The sequence below is a fragment of the Microtus ochrogaster genome, chromosome 4 (assembly GCF_000317375.1).
Source record: "Microtus ochrogaster isolate Prairie Vole_2 chromosome 4, MicOch1.0, whole genome shotgun sequence".
In the NCBI taxonomy this organism is placed as follows: domain Eukaryota; kingdom Metazoa; phylum Chordata; class Mammalia; order Rodentia; family Cricetidae; genus Microtus; species Microtus ochrogaster.
Genome location: NC_022011.1, coordinates 29,769,739 through 29,789,786, shown reverse-complemented (window position 1 = coordinate 29,789,786; position 20,048 = coordinate 29,769,739). Strand labels below are relative to the sequence as shown.

Here is a 20,048-nt window from a genome sequence, read left to right as displayed (position 1 = left end):
AATGCAAGTGGTCTATCTGCATGTATGCCTACACACCAGAAGCGGATCTGATAGATCTCACTGGAGATGGTTGTGAGCCACCATGTGGTTGCTGGGAACTGAACTCAGGACCTCTGGAAAAACAGCTAAGTCCTCTTAACTGCTGAGCCATCTCTCTAGACCCACATATCCAAGTTTTTATAAAGTTCCTTTTTAGTCTTTAAAAATTATGTGTAGGCCTGTGTATCTGTACGTGAGTATGAACATATGAATACAGGTGCCCAGAGGCCAGAAGAGGACATCAGATCCCCCAGTGATGCAGTTACTGGTAATTGTGAGCCAGCCACATGACACAGAAGCTGGGAACACTGCAGAGCAGCAAGTGCTCTTAGCCAGCCCCAGTAATGTTTAAACAGGGTTCTAATATAATTCAAGAATTATCTTCTGACTTATCAAGATGAAGAACATATATTGATATTACAGCACAAATGTTATTTGTCTGAAAAACTGGAATATCTTAGAGGACTAGGCTAAGCTGACAACAGGAGTCATCTATCACACAGTGGTTCACAGAGTGAGATGTGTCAGGACCAGTATTCAGGAGCCAATGTGGAGAGGGTAGAGAAGAAAGTGAACACTACTGAAGCTATAGTGGAGCCCATGCTGCCTTGAGGAGCTAGTCTGTAGTACAGCCAGGGCTAAAAGAAGAAATCTTGTCTCAACAACAACAAAAATTAAATAAATAAATAAATAAATAAATAAGTAAAATAAGTAAGTAAATAAAATGTCATAAAATATCTTCCAGCGCTTTTACAGCTGAGGACCATGTCCTAGTAACACCCTTTCCACATACCTACAGGCAGCGCATGCAGTCAGGTTTCAGGAAAACATTCCAGCATTCACACCGGATGAAGGAAAACCTAAGACCAACTTGGAATAAAGGATCCAAGAGCCACAGGATCAATCCTCTTGTGGGCCCAGGAAGAGGACAGGTGACAGAGCTAACTGTCCCAAGCACAGGTCTGGTGACCTTAGATCCACTGAGGATTATCAAGGTGAATGGAGCATTTGTGCCTTCTGAACCATAAAAATGAAGCCATTCTGAGTAAGGTTACTGAACAGACTCGAGAACCGGCCAGATGATGAAATAAGGACAGAATCTCGGCAAGTGGGAAGCAAAGACCACTGGCGAATGGGCCTGCAGAAGACAGCTGCTTCATGAGCACAGCTGTAAGTTCCCACCAGAAGGCAAGCTGCCTCCAGGAGAGAAGAGGATGCCAGCAGTGCCCTCTGATGTGTGGTCCCGGATACAGTGACACTGGGAAGCAGGGAATGGGAAGAAAGTATGGGGTTCACACGTGGAAAGAATCAGATGTACAAGTTATTTCTCAGTGTGAGAAGTGATCAACATTGCAGCTTCTTGCTGGGAGGTTGCTTAGAGCAGAGTGGGAAGTGAATCATGGCTGGCAGCAGTGACTGGCTTTTGCAACACTGGGGACGGAGGCAGAACCAGGTGTCTGCCTTGGAAGCTCAGGCAGTGGCTCCTTCACAGCCTCACTGCCCCTGACTAGAAGCCTGTGGCTGTGGTCTAAGCTGCCAGGCCTGGGGTTAGACAGTGGGCTCTCTGCCCTCAGGTTAGGTGGAGAGGCCAAGGATCAGGCAGGCATTTCTGCCTACCATCAGGCACAAGCATCACACACTGTAAAAGCCCCCTGTACTTTTTTTCAATTCCAGGTGGAACTTTACTCATGGTAGAAACAGTGAGAAACTGATGTAACAGGCTTTTCTTTCCTTGTCTATGAAAAGGTAAGATCTTCCCATGGGGAACCACCAACAAAACAAACACAAAGCACAACATCATAAAGAGCAGAGAGAGGAACCAACTACAAGGCTGAAAACTCTTCAAGAGGAAGGATATGAGAACCAGCTTCTGCCACTTGCTCCCAACTGCACAAGCTTGGCAGAAATGAACAGGGTTCTCTTTAGCACAGGGAAGACACATGGGTCTTCCAGCACAGAGAATGCTAGTCTTACAAAACAAGGAGCAGAGCCTTGTATGACGAGTGAGTTTTGTGTGTCTCCACAACTTCTTAAGCTGGATTATACAAACAGGAACACATCCTGACTATTCATAGGGACCCAGAGTGGAAACTAACCTTCCCAAAAACCCCACAAAAAACCCACAGAAGTACAAATCCCCACTGCCACCACCAGCTTCCCTGTAGCACTTCCCCCCTGGGCACCCACAGCCTGGGACATTTCACTAAGCACAGAAGTCCTTCCAGGTATAGCCAATAAAGAACTGCTCTCCTTATTCTCAGAAGAACCAAGCCTACCTTGTCCTACCTGTGCAAATGTCATCAGACTTTCATGGAAAGTTGCAGAAAGCAATGAACTTGGCGGGAGTTTCTTCTCTGGTGCAAAAGCTAACGTGAGAGCCCACAAAGCACAAGTGCAGGCCAGAGTCCACCTGCACGCACTCCTGGACACTTCGCCGCAGCTGCCTCCTGCTGGACGCAACCCCTCTCCCACCCTCACACCAGTGTCTCATGCTGAGGAACAGACTGTGTGCAGGACATGGTGAGAAGGTGTGGATGGGGAAAGGTGAGCACTTACCTGTCCATCCTGGCCAACGTGATGGATCTGCAGATTGCCCTGCAAAGTAAAAAAAGGAGACAGAGTGAGAACTTCCCTACACTATTCAGAAATAACAAGGAAACCACTAAGTCTACAAAAACCCAACCTCTTTTAGCAATAAAAACCACGAAAATAAACCAAGTATTATAAGTTGAATCTTTTTTTTTCTTGTATTAAAAGCACAAAAGTTTAAGTCTGTTCCCAACTCTGACTCACAAATAAGAATGTCTTTATTTTTCCTTTTTATTTTAAACAACTGTAGATTCACAAGGCATGTACACAGGAGTGCAGCATGGCCCACAAAAGGCAGGAAGCTATTCCCACCACTCTGGGCCTCCAAAGTCTCTTACAGATCGCATTTCACACCATCATCAATTGTAAAAGACATCCCAGTCACCCTACTGAGGCAAACAGACTCTCTCCTAGAGCGCTCTGCTGGAATGGCATTGGGTCCACACACTGAGCACATGATTGTGTGGCCTTTTGACTTCACAGGGTGACACCTGACTCACCTCACTGTCCTGTGTGATCTGCACCTGCTCTCCTTGAGGCACCTGGGCAATGTGGAGGTGACCCTGTGGGATCCGCAGCAAGAGAAGACACCAAGAAGCATCAGAGAAAAACAAACCAAAGGAAACAACAAGCACCCTCTGCCGACTTCATGCCTATCTGCTCTCAGCCCAAGCGAGGGCAGGGCTGGCCAGCTTGGTGCAATGTGTGCACAGTCTGAGCTCATCCCACAGTCTCTTAGGGAAATGTTCATCACATGATTTATGTGATCTGCTGAACTTTAAATGTTACTTAAAAACTAAGAATGTGGGGGGTCACTGGGGGAAAGCTGGTAAGGATGGCAGGTGGGAAGGGTCACTTGTGAGCACTGGACTGAAGTGGAAACACTTCGTGTAAACAGTGACACATGTTGCTCCAAGTTTAGGGTCTGACTTCTATCAAAATCCTATGTGGAGCTGGAGAGATAGCTGAAGTCAAGAGCACTTGCTCTTGCAGAAAACCTGAGTTTAGTTCCCAGCACCTGTGGGGTGGCTCACAATACTGCACAACTCCAGCTCCAGGGCATCTGAAGCCCTCTTCTGGCCTCTGTTGTCACTCACATGCACAAATCCACCCCCCCCACACACACACGCATGCATATACATTAACTAAAACTAACTCTTTTTATTTTTTAAATCCTCTCTTAGCTCAGTCAAGGTCTTGCAGCAAAGAACCTGCTGCAGGTATTGAGCTGCTTCTGCTTCACTGTGCACACAGCCCTGTGCCAAAGGGATCTATTCCCAGTGCTCTCCCAGACTTCCCCACTGACCAGATGGCAGTTCCCGTTGATATCTAGTCAGTTACACAGATCAACAAGCCCGTGAAACCCACCACTTACAGTCACTACATTTCCTTTAAAATAGCCCCACAACCAATGGACAAAAATACCAGAGTGACCCCAGAGCTGCCCATAGAGCTCCTTGCTCTCCAGCAGTTTCTGAGGTGCATACTTCCTGTTCTGCGGCTTCCTACTGTGTGCTCAGAGTATGCAGAAGACTCTGCCTAGCCTTTGTGCTGCCTATGGCTCAGAACACAGCACCCTGGCTGAGGCCTGCCTCTTCACTGAGATGAACCACAGGAGCTAGTGAATGTCCTGCAGGGATTTTTGTCACTAGGTTGCTCCGCAGCAGCCAACAGCCACGTGCAAGGTTGTCAGGCTGCTTCTCTAAATGAACTGCTTTCACCTCAAACTATTGCCTGCTTTCTCCCCATGCCAACAACACTCCCTCAGCCACTCCCCCCACCGCCCCAGACACCTGAGTGAGAAGGTACGTACTACTTGCACCTGTCCATCCTCTCCAATCTGGTGGATCTGCACTTGCTGTGCATTGGCCAGGGCGTAGTGTAGAGCCTGGGGCTGGGACTGCTGCAGCTCACTGGCAGGTGGAGGGGTACCCATCATGGTCTCTGTGGAACACAGGAGCAGGTGTTAGTTAGGACCCTTAGGTACCACATACAGAGTGACACACAGTCATCTTGGCTTCCGAATGTCTCCCTCCCTCAGTTCCTGAAGAGGGAATGGACCTTGTTCCTAGTCTCGGGTCAGCACATCTCTGCTCTGCAGAGATGTCAACAGCAAGTCAGGGGGAACTGAGGTTTGTAGCCGAGGCAAGCATTGCTAAGATTCAATGACACTGTTGTAACAAACTCTTTTTCCTGCAAACAGCTAAACAAACTACTGACCTACTGCAGGTCTGTCCACAGATATGACCACAGGACTATGCTTCAATCAAATTGCATCTACAACACATTTTATTTCTTATGTTTAATTAAAGTAAAGCACATTTGGTTTGATATATGGTGTGGTATTTTAATTGTAATACAAACTATAATGACTTTTCTTCCAGTACTGAGTGTAAGACGTCGGCATGCTACACGTGTGTTCAGACACTGAGCACACCTCGGCTCCAACTGTAATGACACCACAAGCACAATTTCCTGAAACAGGATATTAGGGCTTAGATTTTTTTTTTCAATGTATATTATGCAGTTCCACGGCAGAGGTTTGTGGTAACTGGTCAGAACAAGCCTGCTGGGCAAACAGTGTAACGCCCTGAGCCTTAAGAAAGTGGACTGACATTACAAAGGATGTGAAGCAGACTCTAAAGAAAAGCTCAGCGTCCTTTCCACAGCAGCATCAGACTGCCATGTGGTTTTAAAAGCACCATGACACCAATTAAACCTGTGGATTCATACACATGTACAGGCAGAAGATGGAAGACACAGCTCAATGGTAGCACACCAGCCTGGTACGCATGAGGTCCAGGGGCTCATCCCTAGCACTACCAAACAAACAAACTAGCTAGCTGTCTTGATTACTTTTCTATTGCTGAAGAGCCACCATAACTAAAGCAACGAGTAAGAGAAAACATTTAATTGGGGGCTTGCTTGCAGTTTCAGAAGATGAGTCTATGACCATCAGGGAGCAAGGCAAGCAGGCAAGCAAGACATTGGAGATAAGAGCTTACATCTGAGCCACAAAAACAAGGCAGAGAGAAAGAGACTGGGCCTGGCATGAGCTTCAAAAACCTCAAAGCCCACCCCAACTGACCCATCTCCTCCAACAAGGTCACAACTTTTAATCCTTCCCAAAACAGTAGACCAGCTAGGACCCAAGCATTCAAATACAGGTGCCTATGGGGGCCATTCTCATTCAAACGACCACACTATCCTTGGCACAAAACTCATACAGGGCCAGTGAGAAGGCTCAGTAGGCACCTGTCACCAAGACTGCTAACCTGAGTTTGATCCTCAAAATCCAAACAGAAGGAGCGAACCTATTCTGGCAAGATGTTCTCTGCCCTCCGCTCACGTGCAAGTCACATATGCTCTCGCTACCACACCTACCCGACACACACACACACACACACACACACACACACACACACACGGGGCATGCACGTGAAAATACACATACAAAGTAAACAAAATGAAATAAAAGATGAAAACTTATCTACATAAATATTTTAAGGAAAAAAAAAATTATTTTGCAGTATTGTGTGGTGGTCCCTTGTCTCTCCACTAACAAGTCTAAGGTAACAAGGCAACCCAGCTGGAATCAATACCAATTCCAAATTAACAGGATTCTGGCTTAATTACATTTTACCATCACCAAAATAGCCTTGAAGACCAGAATAGCTTTGCTAAGCCAACAGCAGATGCAGACAGAACAATGACGAAGATTCCAGAAGTCCCTTTCCTAACCACCCACCCTGTTTAATCAGATCTAGGCCAAGAATGTGGCATGTAAGTAAGAACAGACAGATGTCTCATCAGTTTACAAAGCAGGGCACTGTCACAAGACCCCATGGATGCTGAGTGGTCAGAAGAGCCGAAACCCAGGCTCTCTTCTGAAAGCAATGGCCAAACCAGTCATGGCCTGAAACTGTATCTACTATATCAGAGGCAGCTCTGAGCTCGCCCCAAAGCCACAGGAAGAAGGTTACAATTAACTATGCCTCACACCCCCCCATCCCCATGAACAGCATCCTCCGAGCCACAGGTTCTTTTCTGCTCCAAACACAAAGAGCACAGAACAGGGCTGGCACTGCTCTCACTCTAACAATGTCCACTGGCAGGAGGACAGAGACCACAGGTCAAGCAGAACAAAGAACAGCCACCTGGCAGAGCCTTCTGGGAACGATGCCTCAGTCAGACCAGCACACATACTACAGGGCATGTCCATTCCCCAACAGTCACCCTGGGAGGGGGGCACTGACAGCTGCCAGGGCTTCTCAAACATGACATTCCTGGGGACCTGCCCAGATTTTGGGCACTTAATACACTCCACAGTGGCTGGCTGCCCACACAAGAAGCCAGCATTCATAGCATCTTAGAGAAATGCTAATATGTTCATAAACGGAACAGCAATAGGTAGTAAAGAAAATAGCTACCAGTGAAAAAGAAAAAAATTAAAAATTAGAAAAACGGAATATAAATATCATCATGCTAAGCCACTGTCAAGCAGTAGAAAGAAATACAAGTAACTAGAAGAGCTCAACCACTAACAAGTAAATAAGCCTGACAGTGACTAGAGCAGGAGCCACAGAAACAGGCACATGCACTGAGTCTCAATCAGGCTTGCCAGCAAAGGGGGTGCCGGTGGCTGCGGGTTAGAAATGTGGAGCTTCAGACCACTCCACTCTACCTGAATTAGCATATGATTCCAAAACAGCACACCTCCACCTGACAACCTGAGCACCTGTGGAGGGAATGCTCTAATGGCTGGGATATGTATGAATGGAGCCCCAACCTTTTCTATGCCAATCTCTTGGTGCCCACACCTCTGAAGGCAGTCCAACTCACCAATGCCCCACTCCTCAGCTCCTGCATGTACACTATCAAACGCTGTACGCTTGGAGTGTCTCATCCTTTTGCTCAAGTTCCACTGTCACCACAAACATTGATTCCTGACAGCCCTCACACTGCCCTGTGGCCATGGGTCAGACCATCACTGCGGTGGCTGAGGCAATGCGGACAGTGCCCTGTCCAGCAGCACAGGTACCAGGGCTCAGCATGCATCTGAATGCAGCCGTGGGGCCTCCAGGCTCACTTTTCTGGACTGCACATGTACCTGGCACGCTCTCTGAGCACGTGTACTGCTACAGAACTGTCTCTTTCCACCCACCCTGTGCTCGTCACTAAGTTGGCAATACAGGCCATGACATCACACTGTGTCAGATTCGGGGTGAGACCTGGCTCACTGGGAACCTGTCTAATAAGCTCTGCTTGATGTAATTCCTTTCAAGTCCTAACTAAACAGCCAGTTTCAACGGCATGAATACCTAGCAACTGCTCCTTCATGTTTCCTCTCTAACTCTGCTTGACAATTTTTTGAAACTCATTTCTTTCCTTGCTGCTACATCTCTATTCCTCTTTGAAGCCCTTGAGCACAACTTTAACAACATTTTAGTGACGTGGGCTGTTAATTCCAGACTGGGCCTCCTTAGACACTAGGTTTGTGGTTGGTTGGTTGGTTGGTTGGTTGGTTGGTTGGTTGGTTGGTTGGTTGGTTAGCTGGATCTGGGTTTTGTTTGCTTTCTGTTTTGGTCATAGGTCACATTTTCCTGTTTCTTGGTACCGTATCCGATATCTTGTAAATGTTCCCAGATTAGGTGTCTGGATTTTGTCTTCCTATTAAAGTGCTGATACCTGTGAGCCCAGTGAAATCTTCTCAGGTTGTCTTTAAGTTCTGGCTTTACATGGTTGGAGGGATGGCTAAGCAGCTAAGAGTGCTGGCTGCTCTTTCAGAGGACCTGGGTTCAGTTCCAGCACCTACATGGTGGCTCCCAACCATCCATAATTCCCAGTTCCAGGGGATCTGATGCCGTGGGGAAGTGGTCTTGTATTGTTTTAAAAGAATGCTGACTGGCCAGTAGCCAGGCAGAAAGTATAGGTGGGGTGACGAGAACAGGAGAATTCTGGGAAGAGCAAAGAGTCAGCCTGCAGTCATCATCCAGATACATATGTAGCAAGATGAGGAGAATGCCTTGCTGATAAGAGGTACCAAGCCATGTGGCTAACACAGACAAGAATTATGGGTTAATGTAAGGTGTAAGAGTTAATAAGAGCCGGGCGGTGGTGGCACACGCCTTTAATCCTAGCACTCGGGAGGCAGAGGCAGGCGGATCTATGTGAGTTCGAGACCAGCCTGGTCTACAGAGCTAGTTCCAGGACAGGCTCCAAAACCACAGAGAAACCCTGTCTCGAAAAACCAAAAAAAAAAAAAAAAGAGTTAATAAGAAGCCTGGGCTAATAGGCCAACTAGCTTATAATTAATGTAAGCCTCTGTGTGTTTCTCTGGGACTGATCGGCTGCAGGAACAAGTGGGACAGAAACCTCTGGCAACAATCTGATATGCTCTTCTGACCTCCTCCCTCTAGCACCAGACATGCATATGCTGCATAGACTTACATGCAGGCAAGAGACAATACACACACACACACACACACACACACACACACACACACACACACACACACAAATAAACAAACAAATCTTTTTTTAAAAAAACGTTTTGTCTTTACTCTGGGGAGAGCCCAGCCATGGCCTTCTAGCTCTCTCAAAAGTTGGACCAGTATTCACGGCTTTTTGCTCTGGCTGGTGGGCATGTGGACACCTGTTCCGCCCAATGGCAGCTTGGGTAAATTGGCTAAGATGTCCAGCTGCTATACACGGCAAGCATGGGAAACCAGCAAGAATCCAAGGGGACTCTGTGTGACTTGAAGCCTCACTTCTAGTTTCACCAGATTCACTACTTGGGCTCTCCCAGCACGAGTATGCTTCCTCAACTCCTAATTCAGCTGTGTACTACCCAAAAGCCCCTTGCTGCTCCACATTCCAAACTGTGCCTTGGGAGGCATGCTGACTGAGGACAGGCATGCCAGCTTCCTGCTCTTGGGTCCACAGACCTAGGCTTTCTTGTCTGCACAGCAACTTTCTATAACAAGGTTCACCCCAGTGCCCAATTCTGCAACCCGATGAAAGCAGAATCTCCTAAACTTTAAACTATCACACGTATGCAGAGCTCATGGACAATAACACGGGAGCCACAGTAAGACAGACAGAACTGATAAGCCACTGCCAGAGCTGCCACCATGAAGGTGCCATTGTTCAAGTAAGAAAGGAGCAAACCACAACCAATGTGGGTTGACAGTAATCAAGAGTTACTCATAAGATGCGTTTGTCCCATTCAACAACTACTGTGTGATACACACACATGCACATGCACACAGCCTCAGCCAGATATAACTTCACCAAACACATTCCACCCATGCCTAGAGGCTCCCTCAGGTTCCCAGGATAGAACTCAAAACTCCTCATTCTACATGGGAACAATGTGTGTGGCCCACACAGCTGCCACCTTAGGAACCTTGGCAACAGCTAGAGCCAAGTATCTGATAACCACCAAAATAAGGGAGGAAGAGCACTTTTTGGAAGATGGTCAGGGAGGGCTCCAGGTAAGCAGCTTTGTAGCCTCCAAAACAAAGTCCCTGGACAAAGCCTGTACTGAAAGCCCTGCCAGCCCCTGCCCACTGCTGCTCTGGGTCCTGAGCCAACCCCAAACAGAACTCAGCTTTCAGGAGCACTGCTAATGCCAAGAAAGCTGTGAAAAAGAGGCTAAAAGACTGTTTTAGGTGAGGACAGAGCCCAGTGCAAAGTACCAGAGCCAAGACTGCTCGAGGCCCTTGGGCACAGCCCTAGCACTAGAGAGAAGAGAGGAGGACAGGCCCATGGGCAGAGCTTGGAGAATCTGTCTCGGGGATCTTGAGGACAAGCCTGAGTCTACAGCCTCAGACTAAGACTCAAGAGCATAATGTGGCCCTCCACCCTCACCTACAGCCACTCGGCAAGCAACAGTAACTACTACTAAGGTTGCAAGACACTCAGGAGATGAGTAGCCAGACAGCACAAGGAAGGTCACACACAAATTCTTCCTGCTGGACCTACAGGGGAAAATAAGCAAGCCTCACCCTGAGTGGGGCCAGAGCTGCCCTCCTGCATGAGAACAAAGGCTTCAGGGCAGCCTTCTTCTGAGCATACCTGAGGCACTGTATGAGGATGAGGACGGCGTCCTCCGGGAGAAGCTCTTGACCGCCAGGCTCTGGCCTCGCTGTTTCCGCCGCCATGCTGTACGGCACTTGGAGTCAATGCTCTGCTTGATCCGATACCAGTCAGATTCCGTGATTCCAAATTTATAGAAGAGGTGACCTAAAAAAGAACATGTCCCAGATAAAAGCTATCAGATGCAGGCTTGACCTGGGCTCCCCTCTTGAGAGCTGAGTGCTGCAAAGAGACCTAGCTGACCTGCTGGCCTACTCCTGGAAGGCTGATTTTCTTCCAGAATTCAAGCCAGAAAATCTAACTGCATCAGGGAAGAGTCACTCAGGTCACTGGGTCTGCAGGGCCAAACGCAAATACTTGTCACTCTTCTTATTATGTAACTACGAAATAAACCAACTTCACCCCAACACCAAGGGGACTCTTTCTCCAGGCTCCCGGCTCCGCAGCCTCCAACTTCTCTTCCCCTAAACTCACAAGACAGCACACACCACCCTGACTGCCTAGGGGATCAAATGGAGACTTCATACTGTGCACACACCACCCGACTGCCTAGGGGATCAAATGGAGACTTCGCACTGTGCACACACCACCCGACTGCCTAGGGGATCAAATGGAGACTTCGCACATTACTCCTGCTAGAGCTGTAGTCCCGCCCACCCACCTCTGCCCAGACCAGTCAACAGTACTCTGTCCTCCCTCCTCATCCAAACCTCCCCTCGGCACAGCGTGCCTGCTTTCTAGAACACCCATCACTTCCCTGGATTGTAATACATGAACATGTTGTAACTCCTTCTCCCTTGTAAATGCAGGAAACTTGGTTTTGCTGTCTGTGCTGTAACTCAGCAAACACTGGTTATCTGTGCAGTGAGCAGCCATTATCTGGAGCTATTTGGCCAGTGCTCCTTGACAGATGCTTGCTCCTGTGTTCTTACCAGGCCGTCTCCCAGAACACAAGTTCCTTGAGCACAGCAACTGTTTACTCCCTGGAGTACTACCCACAACCCACCAGTGGAGGATGGAGGGGAAGCCATGCACACCCATTGGGACCCAGACTGCTGATCCTTATGTGTACAAAGCACACCAGGAGCATCACTGAACAGCATGCAGATACTGTCACTCAACAATCAGGACACCACAGACACAGAAGGCCACCAGAAACAGATGACATAATAGAGATGATAGACTATCCTAAGTCTGTCTCCATATCTCACTAGCCCATGTGACACCCCTCCCTTTTTTCTTTTTAGAACTTTTTTTTTTGTATTGCTACTTCTTGGACTTTGCCAATTAAAAAGAGTATATGTATATGCATGCATGTGCACAAATGTTCCTGTGCATGTGCACTTGAGTAGAGATGCCCAGAGAGGTCAGAGTCACTGGCTCTCCTAGAGCTGGAGCTACAGACAGTTGTGAATCACAATTGTGGAAGCTGGGAACCAAGCTCAGGTCTTCCGAAAGAGCAGTAAGAGCTCTTAACCACTGGACCATGTTTCCAGCCCATGGCCCTTTCTTATACCCAATGGCAGCAGTGGTGGTGAATGACACAAGACATTCTCTTCAACAGTAACCTCTGTAGCTGGTTCATGCAACTTCACTGATTAACAGGAAAAATTTAAAACTATAATAATAATAAAAATTCTAAGTTGGAAAATCTCCTGTTTTGACTATTAAAGCCACTGAATTTGGATCATATCTGAGAGCTAAGTTACCACACAAACTCTAAAACTGCTCCTATGGATACAAAATACAAGAGAGAATGAAAATAAAGCCTTTAAATGCTATATTACGTATCAGGCATTAGGAAATGCCTTGACTCTTCTGTGAGCACATGATCAGGAAACAGCAACAGCCACATCTGTGATCTGGAAGGAGGCTGGACTGCGGAGAAGACCACATGGGACCACTTTCCACCCTTCCTTATGAAAGGGAATCTAGGTGTGAGCTGGAGTGCTCCTAAACAGACATAGAGTTAGTATTTGATAAATCACTGAGCAATTACACGTGCTGCATGTAGCTTTAAGTACGGGTAAAGGACTGAGGCACACACTAGTTACCTGGCCCCAGTCAGTCACCACAGAACCCACTATTGACCAATTACTTTATTTGATGCACATCTGACAGCTTCATGAAATAAGAATGTCATTGTCCTTGTGACCATTTAGAAGCAAAAACTAGGGACAGGAAAGTAAGACCAGCCTCATAGTAAAGCTTCTGGCTATCCGCCTATGCATTCACTTCCATCACAAATGAGGTGAAAACCTCAGCTGAAAACAAGGAAAGCCTGCTGCTCCACCCTGCTCAGAAGGCTACCCTGAGGTCCGGCAGTAGAAACGTCGCTCAAAACTAGAAGCCCTTAGCTGAGTCCACACGCCTTTAATCCCAGCACTCAGGAGGCAGAGGCAGGTAGATTTCTCTGAGTTTGAGGTCAGCCTGGTCTACATAGCAAGTTCCAAGACAGGCTCCAAAACTACACAGAGAAATCCTGTCTCAAAACAAAACAAACAAAACAAAAAAACAAAGAAACCAGAAGCCCTCAGAAGAACAGGAACAGAAGCTTCCAGTTGGTGCCGTGTGGCTCACCTGTCGCCCAAGGAGTGAAGCACTTACTTAGTTGACAGGAAGGCTAAGGTCAAGGGCACACCTGCACCACGCTGTGGAAGGTGCCCCAGCGTGCTCACCCACTAGCAGCAGAGCCAGGAAGCTCACATCATTGCTAGTGGCCTTTCCACCCTCCAGAACTCCATTGCTGACTCTGAAAATCATAAAAGTAGCTTCCCAGCTCTCACACAGTGAGCCGACACAAGAGACTGCTAGGAGCTGTGGGAAAGGCAACAGACTAGAGGGAACAAACGGAGCTGCCCCTCAGTGGGTGGCATATTTCATTACCAGTCACAAAGGAAGGAGGACACTACCACTGCTAAAGTAATCTCAAGTCCAAGTAGAAACCCATGCAGGAAACCGCAAGCCAAGAACTCATTTTTTTCATAATAGATAACAGCAGCTCCCCCAGAAAACAACAGCCACCACCCCCATGGACAGGAAGGAGCACTGAGCTGGGGAGCACTCTAAACAGGCCCCTCCAAGTCTCCCAAGGTCTCCTGCCAGGCTTCCTTGACTCATCCTGACCCATACATACTTCCTGACAACTCCTCTTCCTCCTCTTAGTTTGCAGTCTATGATGGCCATTCTAAGCTGGGTCCACAGCACAGTGTCCAATCCCTTCTGAGAAGAGGTCTCCCACCTGTCTCTCACACAGCTACCAGCTCACACTGACCAAACTCTTCTCTGGCTCTCTGGTCAAACTAGTGCTCTCAGTATATCTCAAGACCCCTGCCCAAATGGCAGACCAACGCCACACCGATGCACATGGCCTGTATCCAAAAGACACTCAAAGTCATACTACTGCCTTTCTGCACACGCTTTCACTGAGGACTCAAATCCTGGGGAGCTAACCAATCCTTTGCAAACTCAACAGGCTGTGAAGATGGTACTTAGAGACAAGACCACAGCTAACAGGACTAGATGAATAAAGCCAGCAGCAGGAATTACCATGAGACTCTGAAGTTTAAGGCAATACTAGACAAGTTGAGGCTTGGAGATCAAAGGTGAACAATCTTTTTTTTAACACTCAATGATTCCATGTGAACGCTAACACTACTGACAGAAGGGCTGGGGGAGGAGGCTGGGTAGATATGGCCCCATCAGTAGCCTCTAAAGGTGGGTCTATACCCAAGGGAGGAGTCTGTGTGGTGCATCCAGACCTTGACGAGGGCCCACGCAGATGGAAGAATGCCAGCAATTCACCCAGTTTCTGTTCCTACAAAGCTAAGACTAGTATGGGGCCCAAGGCCATGGGCCCATGGTTCTTATTCACAGCCTACATTCCTTCCCTCACATACGGCCTACAAATTTGAACACAAGTGCAAATCATGGTTTGGGGAAGGCAAGGCAGACTCTTAGGCAGATGTCTGTAGGCTTAGCATCCTTTTCTCCCCAACTCACCACAAACCTTTGGAGCTAGGCCATGGCGTCTAGTCTAAAATATGGGGCCCACTGGCTCAACACTCTGAAGCCCCAGTGCCAGTTTCTCTGTCTAAGGAAGGTTACCTTCTGTGGGATATTTCAGAGAGCTATGGTTCCTCTGGCCCCAGTACTTCCCCATGTTGCTGACTCCTCAGTAAGGACAAAGAAGCTGCCCCCTCTGGGATGATGGAAAGGCCAAAGGTGTGGCCCCAGTGAAACTAAACACACAGCCAGCCCAGGAATCATCCTGCACATGAGCAGAGGCCACCACTTGCCAGAACAGTCTAGGAGGCTGGGTATCAGAGTGATCACTGATGAGGAGCCTGAGCTTCTTACAAGCTTTCCAAGTATCACCAGGATGACACAGACAACCAGATTGAGCAAGTAGTGTTCCTCAAGGAAAACCCACCAAGATCGTGTAGGGTGATAAAACTGGTCCTAGAGTGCTACTGGCTTCCAACACAGCCAGGTCAGCTCATGAGCAAGCACGGTGCCAAAGCCAAGTCGTCCCTGAACAGACTCCACTCATGCCACTGGGCAGCTCAGGAGCACTGTGCCAGTGGGCAGCAAGGAATCCCACCTCTGTTCTCTCTTCCAGACCAGCCTGACTGACACTGGGAGCCACAATTCCTTGGAGTATATTCCCAAGTGCTGCTCTCAGCACAGGGTGCGACACAGCCCCACCTCTGTGATAATCACTAGCGTGGCATCACCCCCAGCACTGGAAACATGGTCTAAATTCAGCTCCCTGACCACCTCAGCAGCCCCACAAGCCTGGCTGTTATTAGCTGTATAACTTACACCGGATGCCATAGATAGTGAGGGGGTCCAACTGCTTCTTCCCATGCTTGCCCTGGCCCGACAGGTTGGACACAGCCTGCACCTCCCGGTGGAACAGGTAGTCCAGCAGCGTCAGTGCCATCTTCTCAGCCGTGCGACAGTTGGTGCTGATATGCAGCATGTCGGAGGGGATGATGGCACAGCGCACCCGCATCTCAGGGTTGTTCTCATCGCCCAGCCAGGTACCATTGGGATAGTCCTCTGGAAGAAGAGAAAGGTGTCAGTTAGCAAAGCTCAGAAGCAGGTTCAGACAGCACAGCACACAGTTCAAATATAATCTCCCTGGGACTGCTAAGCCAAGCTCCCAACCTTCATCTGTTTGCCAGGAACACCTGAGCTGAGATGTAGCCAGTGCTGTTAGCCAGTAGCAGGCCAAGCCATCCTGAGTATAGACGATGATGATGAGAATACATCAGACAAGATATGGGCTCAAATAACGGGACCCTCTTGGGATAACAGAACTAAAACTGAAATCTTAAATGGGGACAAGGATGCTGCTAATGCAGAGTCCAAGCACTGCCAGTCTCCAGGATCTACAAGCCTAAGTCATCTTTGACCGTGCTCCAGTCAGTGTCATGTGTACCTCTCCCAGCCAGTTTCTGCCAGATCCCTTTATCACAATACTGTCTTAAAAACATCACGGAGACAGCAGGGCAGGGTAGCACAAGCCTTTAATCCCAGCACTCAGGAGGCAGAGGCAGGCGGATCTCTGTGAGTCCGAGGCCAGCCTGGTCTACAAAGCTAGTTCCAGGACAGCAAGGGCTGTTACCCAGAGAAACCCTGTCTCAAAAAACCTAAAAGGGAAGAGAGGGAAGGAGGAAGGGAGGTCACAGTGAGACATGCTAGCAGGATGGAGAATGGGCATGAACTTTCAGCTATAGCTAAGGATAAAAATAACTGAACTTTAGAATTTGGAACAAGATGAATAAATAATCTCTTTCTCATTGGTATCAATGGTACATAAGTGGAGAGATGGTTCTCAGAGACAGATCCTGTTCTGGAAGTCACTCAGTCACTGCTATATCCAGTATGCATATAAAAAAAGATCCAGTGGTATAGTGACACATGCCTGTAATCCCAGAACTTGCAGGGTTGAGAAAGGGAGGTTGTAAGATCCAGAACAGCATAAGCTACATAAGGAGACCCCATCTCAACAATCAACAAAAGTGGAAATGATCTGAAGATACATCACGAAACTAACAACATTCTGTGTGTACAATCCGCTCTTAAGCAGGAAGTTTAAGTGAGCTAAGCAAGAAACACCAGTGGCAGCAAGTGTGGCAGGCAAGCATAAGAGTGCTATGTGGGGTGAAGAAAGTCATCTCAGGTCAAGAGAGGCCTACGCCTGCTGTCATTCAATGATACAGGGGACAAGTAGGAGGGAGAACTGCCATGCCTGGGGCTCTGCTGGAGGCCAATGACATATGTCATTCTCCAGTAGAAGGGTAATTTAAAAAAAAAAAAAACTAGAGAAGGTGTGATCCATGGAGGCTTCAGAGCTGTCCAAATAATCCAAACCTCAGGTCAGTTGACTACCTGGGGTCAGCCTCAGCCTCCTACAGGTAAGTTCTCAGACAACAGCCTTGTAGTCATGAACTAGTGTTAAGTATATTTTCCATCCATATGAAAAATTAGTTCCCATCTTGTATTTGTAAAGCCAACCCAAACAGTCTGCCAAATTAAGGCACATGCTTCATGAGACATAAGTAGTTCCAAAAATGAAGATAACCAGAATGAAGTCCCATGAAACTTACCAGACAAGAAACAAGAGTCAGCATCCACCGTCTTCCAGGCCATACTGCCACACAAAGCCCAGAATGTTTTCAGACCCAGCCAAAAACTGATCATATTTATTTAACCCAGTTCTTCCAGCAAGTGGGCAAGAAGAGCCTCTTTGTAGTCCAGAAAACACCTTCTTGTACATTTATAAGCATCTGCCCCCCCCCAAAGAAGTCCAGAAGCACCCATGGAATATGGGCAACCTCTCCGTCCACACACCCATTTCCGATACCTGCAGCTAGACTCTGAGATGCTCTGACATAATCCCTATCCCCACGTGGGTGGCTAAGTATCTAACAAAGTTCCGCATGGGCAAGGGGAGCAGAAAGAACCAAGGGAAGACCAGCCACACGCTAGAGGATAACTATAACAGCCAGAAGCTATTTCTATGGCAGAGAAGTGAAAAATTTTTGAAATTCATTCCATAAACTACAAATTTCAATTTAAAAATGGCCTACTCCACCATTTTCTTTTCAAAAAGGTTTTTGGTATGTATGATTTTTCATTTTTCTTTCTTTAGTAGGCTATTTTAGGTCAACAATTTTATTATATAGTTGTGGTTTCTAACCAGTAATGCACGAATATTTCTTAGCATATGAAAACTAACCACAACCAAGAAGGACTCTGCTACTCTATACCACGTGGTCATTCCACAAGCAAGATCCACACATCTGCCATCAGCTTGTTTCTCTGACTGGGCATCTCAGAAGTGGGTCACAATAAAGAAGAACAAAGCAAAAATTAAGCTGCAGGCCACTTGAAGCCTGCCTAGGCTGCCATTAGCTTCACAGCACAGGAACCTACAGGGCATTTGTCACAAGAGGTTGTCACTAAGTCCTGACTGATGAGCAGAATGTGTCATGGAACCATACTCACAGAAACAGTGAGCTCCAGAGGGACTATTCTGAACCAGTGATAACTGAAACACAATACTTCCTTATTGTCATTAAGTGTTCAGCATTTTACATGGAAGATTAGCCCATCCTCTAGGAATTACCAAATGCCCACACTGTGGGAATGGAAACCCAACTAAATCTCTTAATTAACAGAATCTGTTTTGATTCATTTAGCTAATTTGTATCTGTCGCACAGCCAACTTAGCTTCTGAGTGACTAAGCCCCCTCATATTCACAAGTGTTTAAGAATGGGGTACAGGAGAACCTGACTATCCACAGAAGATATGGGCAAAAACTAGGTTTAACAATTACTGTTCCAAGTCGGGCGGTGGTGGCGCACGCCTTTATCCCAGCACTTGGGAGGCAGAGGCAGGCGGATCTCTATGAGTTCCAGGCAAGCCTGGTCTACAAGAGATAGATCCAGGACAGGCTCCAAAGCTACAGAGAAACCCTGTGGGGGTGGGGGGGTGGGGGAGGGACACAATTACTGCTTCTGCTCCAACAATTAGGAGATACCTTCTATCTCACCCAAACTAAGTTTATATCACTAACAAATTACCTATGTAAAAACTAAAATACAATGAAACAGCACAGGCCTGCCATCCCAGCTACTTCAAAGGCTAAGGCAGAAGGACTGAAATTTCAAGGCCTATCATTCCTTAGTTGCAGAGCAAATTCGAGGCCAGCTTGGACAACCTCACGAGTACTGTCTTAAAGTAAAAACGAAAAGAGGACTGGGTATATAGCTCAGTGGTAGAGTACTTGCCAGACATACATAGGTCCTAGGTCCAATTCCCAGTACCCTAAAAACAAAACAAACCAGGAAATGATACCCTTGTAATATAACCAACTAACTTCAAATTTTATATAAAACATTTGGAATTAAGCAATAACTGCTTCAAAGTCTGGTTCTTAAAACCTCAGGCACACAGATTCTCACATAATAAGATAAGAAGCATCTGTCAGCTTACAATTCTTGGCTCTTAACAGGGAACAAAAAAGACTAAATCCTACAAGCTTATCATCCACAGCACCCCATATCAATAATACGTCTATGACATGAGCCAGATGGACTAACACTCCCTGCTGAGCAAGGAGACAAGACCATGACTCTGAGTCCCACAGGTTAAAGGCCAGTACTGTCAACACTGGTGGGCAAGAAGTCTGAAGAGATACTGTCCTGCTCGGCAGTCCTCCTAGCACTTCCGTGTGCAACAATCACTTAACAACGACACCATCTGTCTCCAGAGACTCTTAAGAAAAAACTCTGTGCATGGTTCAGCAGGACCATTCACACTGCTAGTGAAACCATGTGACCTACCTTTCCCAAGGAACAATATAGCCAAACGGTTCTGAACTATGACTCCTTCAAAAGTAAAACCATGAGTTAGGGACTGCCGAGTCCTGGTGCTGTCCCCAATGTCATCGCTGTGGACACAGGCAGCTTTTAGTGTGGCTGTGACACTGCTCAAAGTCTCTACTAACAACACATCTTACTCAGAGATGCAGGCTCTATTCACCTGACCTCAGACACAAGCCTATGTTCCTCCTTAGGACACTAAGAACAAAGCAAGTGCCAAGTGTGATTTTTTTTTTCGAGTTTTCCCAAATCTATGCCACACTGATCACATCACAAAGTCAGATTCAAAAGGGATAATTCTATTCCTATGATAATCCAGACTCCCCAGATTATCAAGATTATATTCCTTAGCTGCCTACCAGACAAACACCAGAGCCTGCACAGCTCCCACAGGAAAAGAGGGACATCAGTCAAGTTCCTTG

The 20,048-nt window shown here is 47.3% G+C and overlaps 1 protein-coding gene across 9 annotated transcripts in view; it reads right to left on the bottom strand.

Annotated features, from left to right (window-relative positions):
• Positions 1–20,048, bottom strand: part of Banp (BTG3 associated nuclear protein) — a 72,637-nt gene that overhangs the window by 13,499 nt on the left and 39,090 nt on the right. For 5 of the 9 annotated variants that reach the window (XM_013354941.2, XM_013354956.2, XM_013354952.2 and 2 more), the window contains 5 exons: positions 15,553–15,792; positions 10,708–10,875; positions 4,442–4,572; positions 3,129–3,200; positions 2,596–2,634 (listed from right to left, as the gene is read on the bottom strand). In XM_013354941.2, the coding sequence (XP_013210395.1) occupies positions 2,596–2,634; positions 3,129–3,200; positions 4,442–4,572; positions 10,708–10,875; positions 15,553–15,792 (650 nt within the window). The remainder of the gene's footprint in view (positions 1–2,595; positions 2,635–3,128; positions 3,201–4,441; positions 4,573–10,707; positions 10,876–15,552; positions 15,793–20,048) is intronic. The other 4 variants (XM_013354946.2, XM_013354960.2, XM_013354954.2 and 1 more) reach the window with 1 other exon arrangement.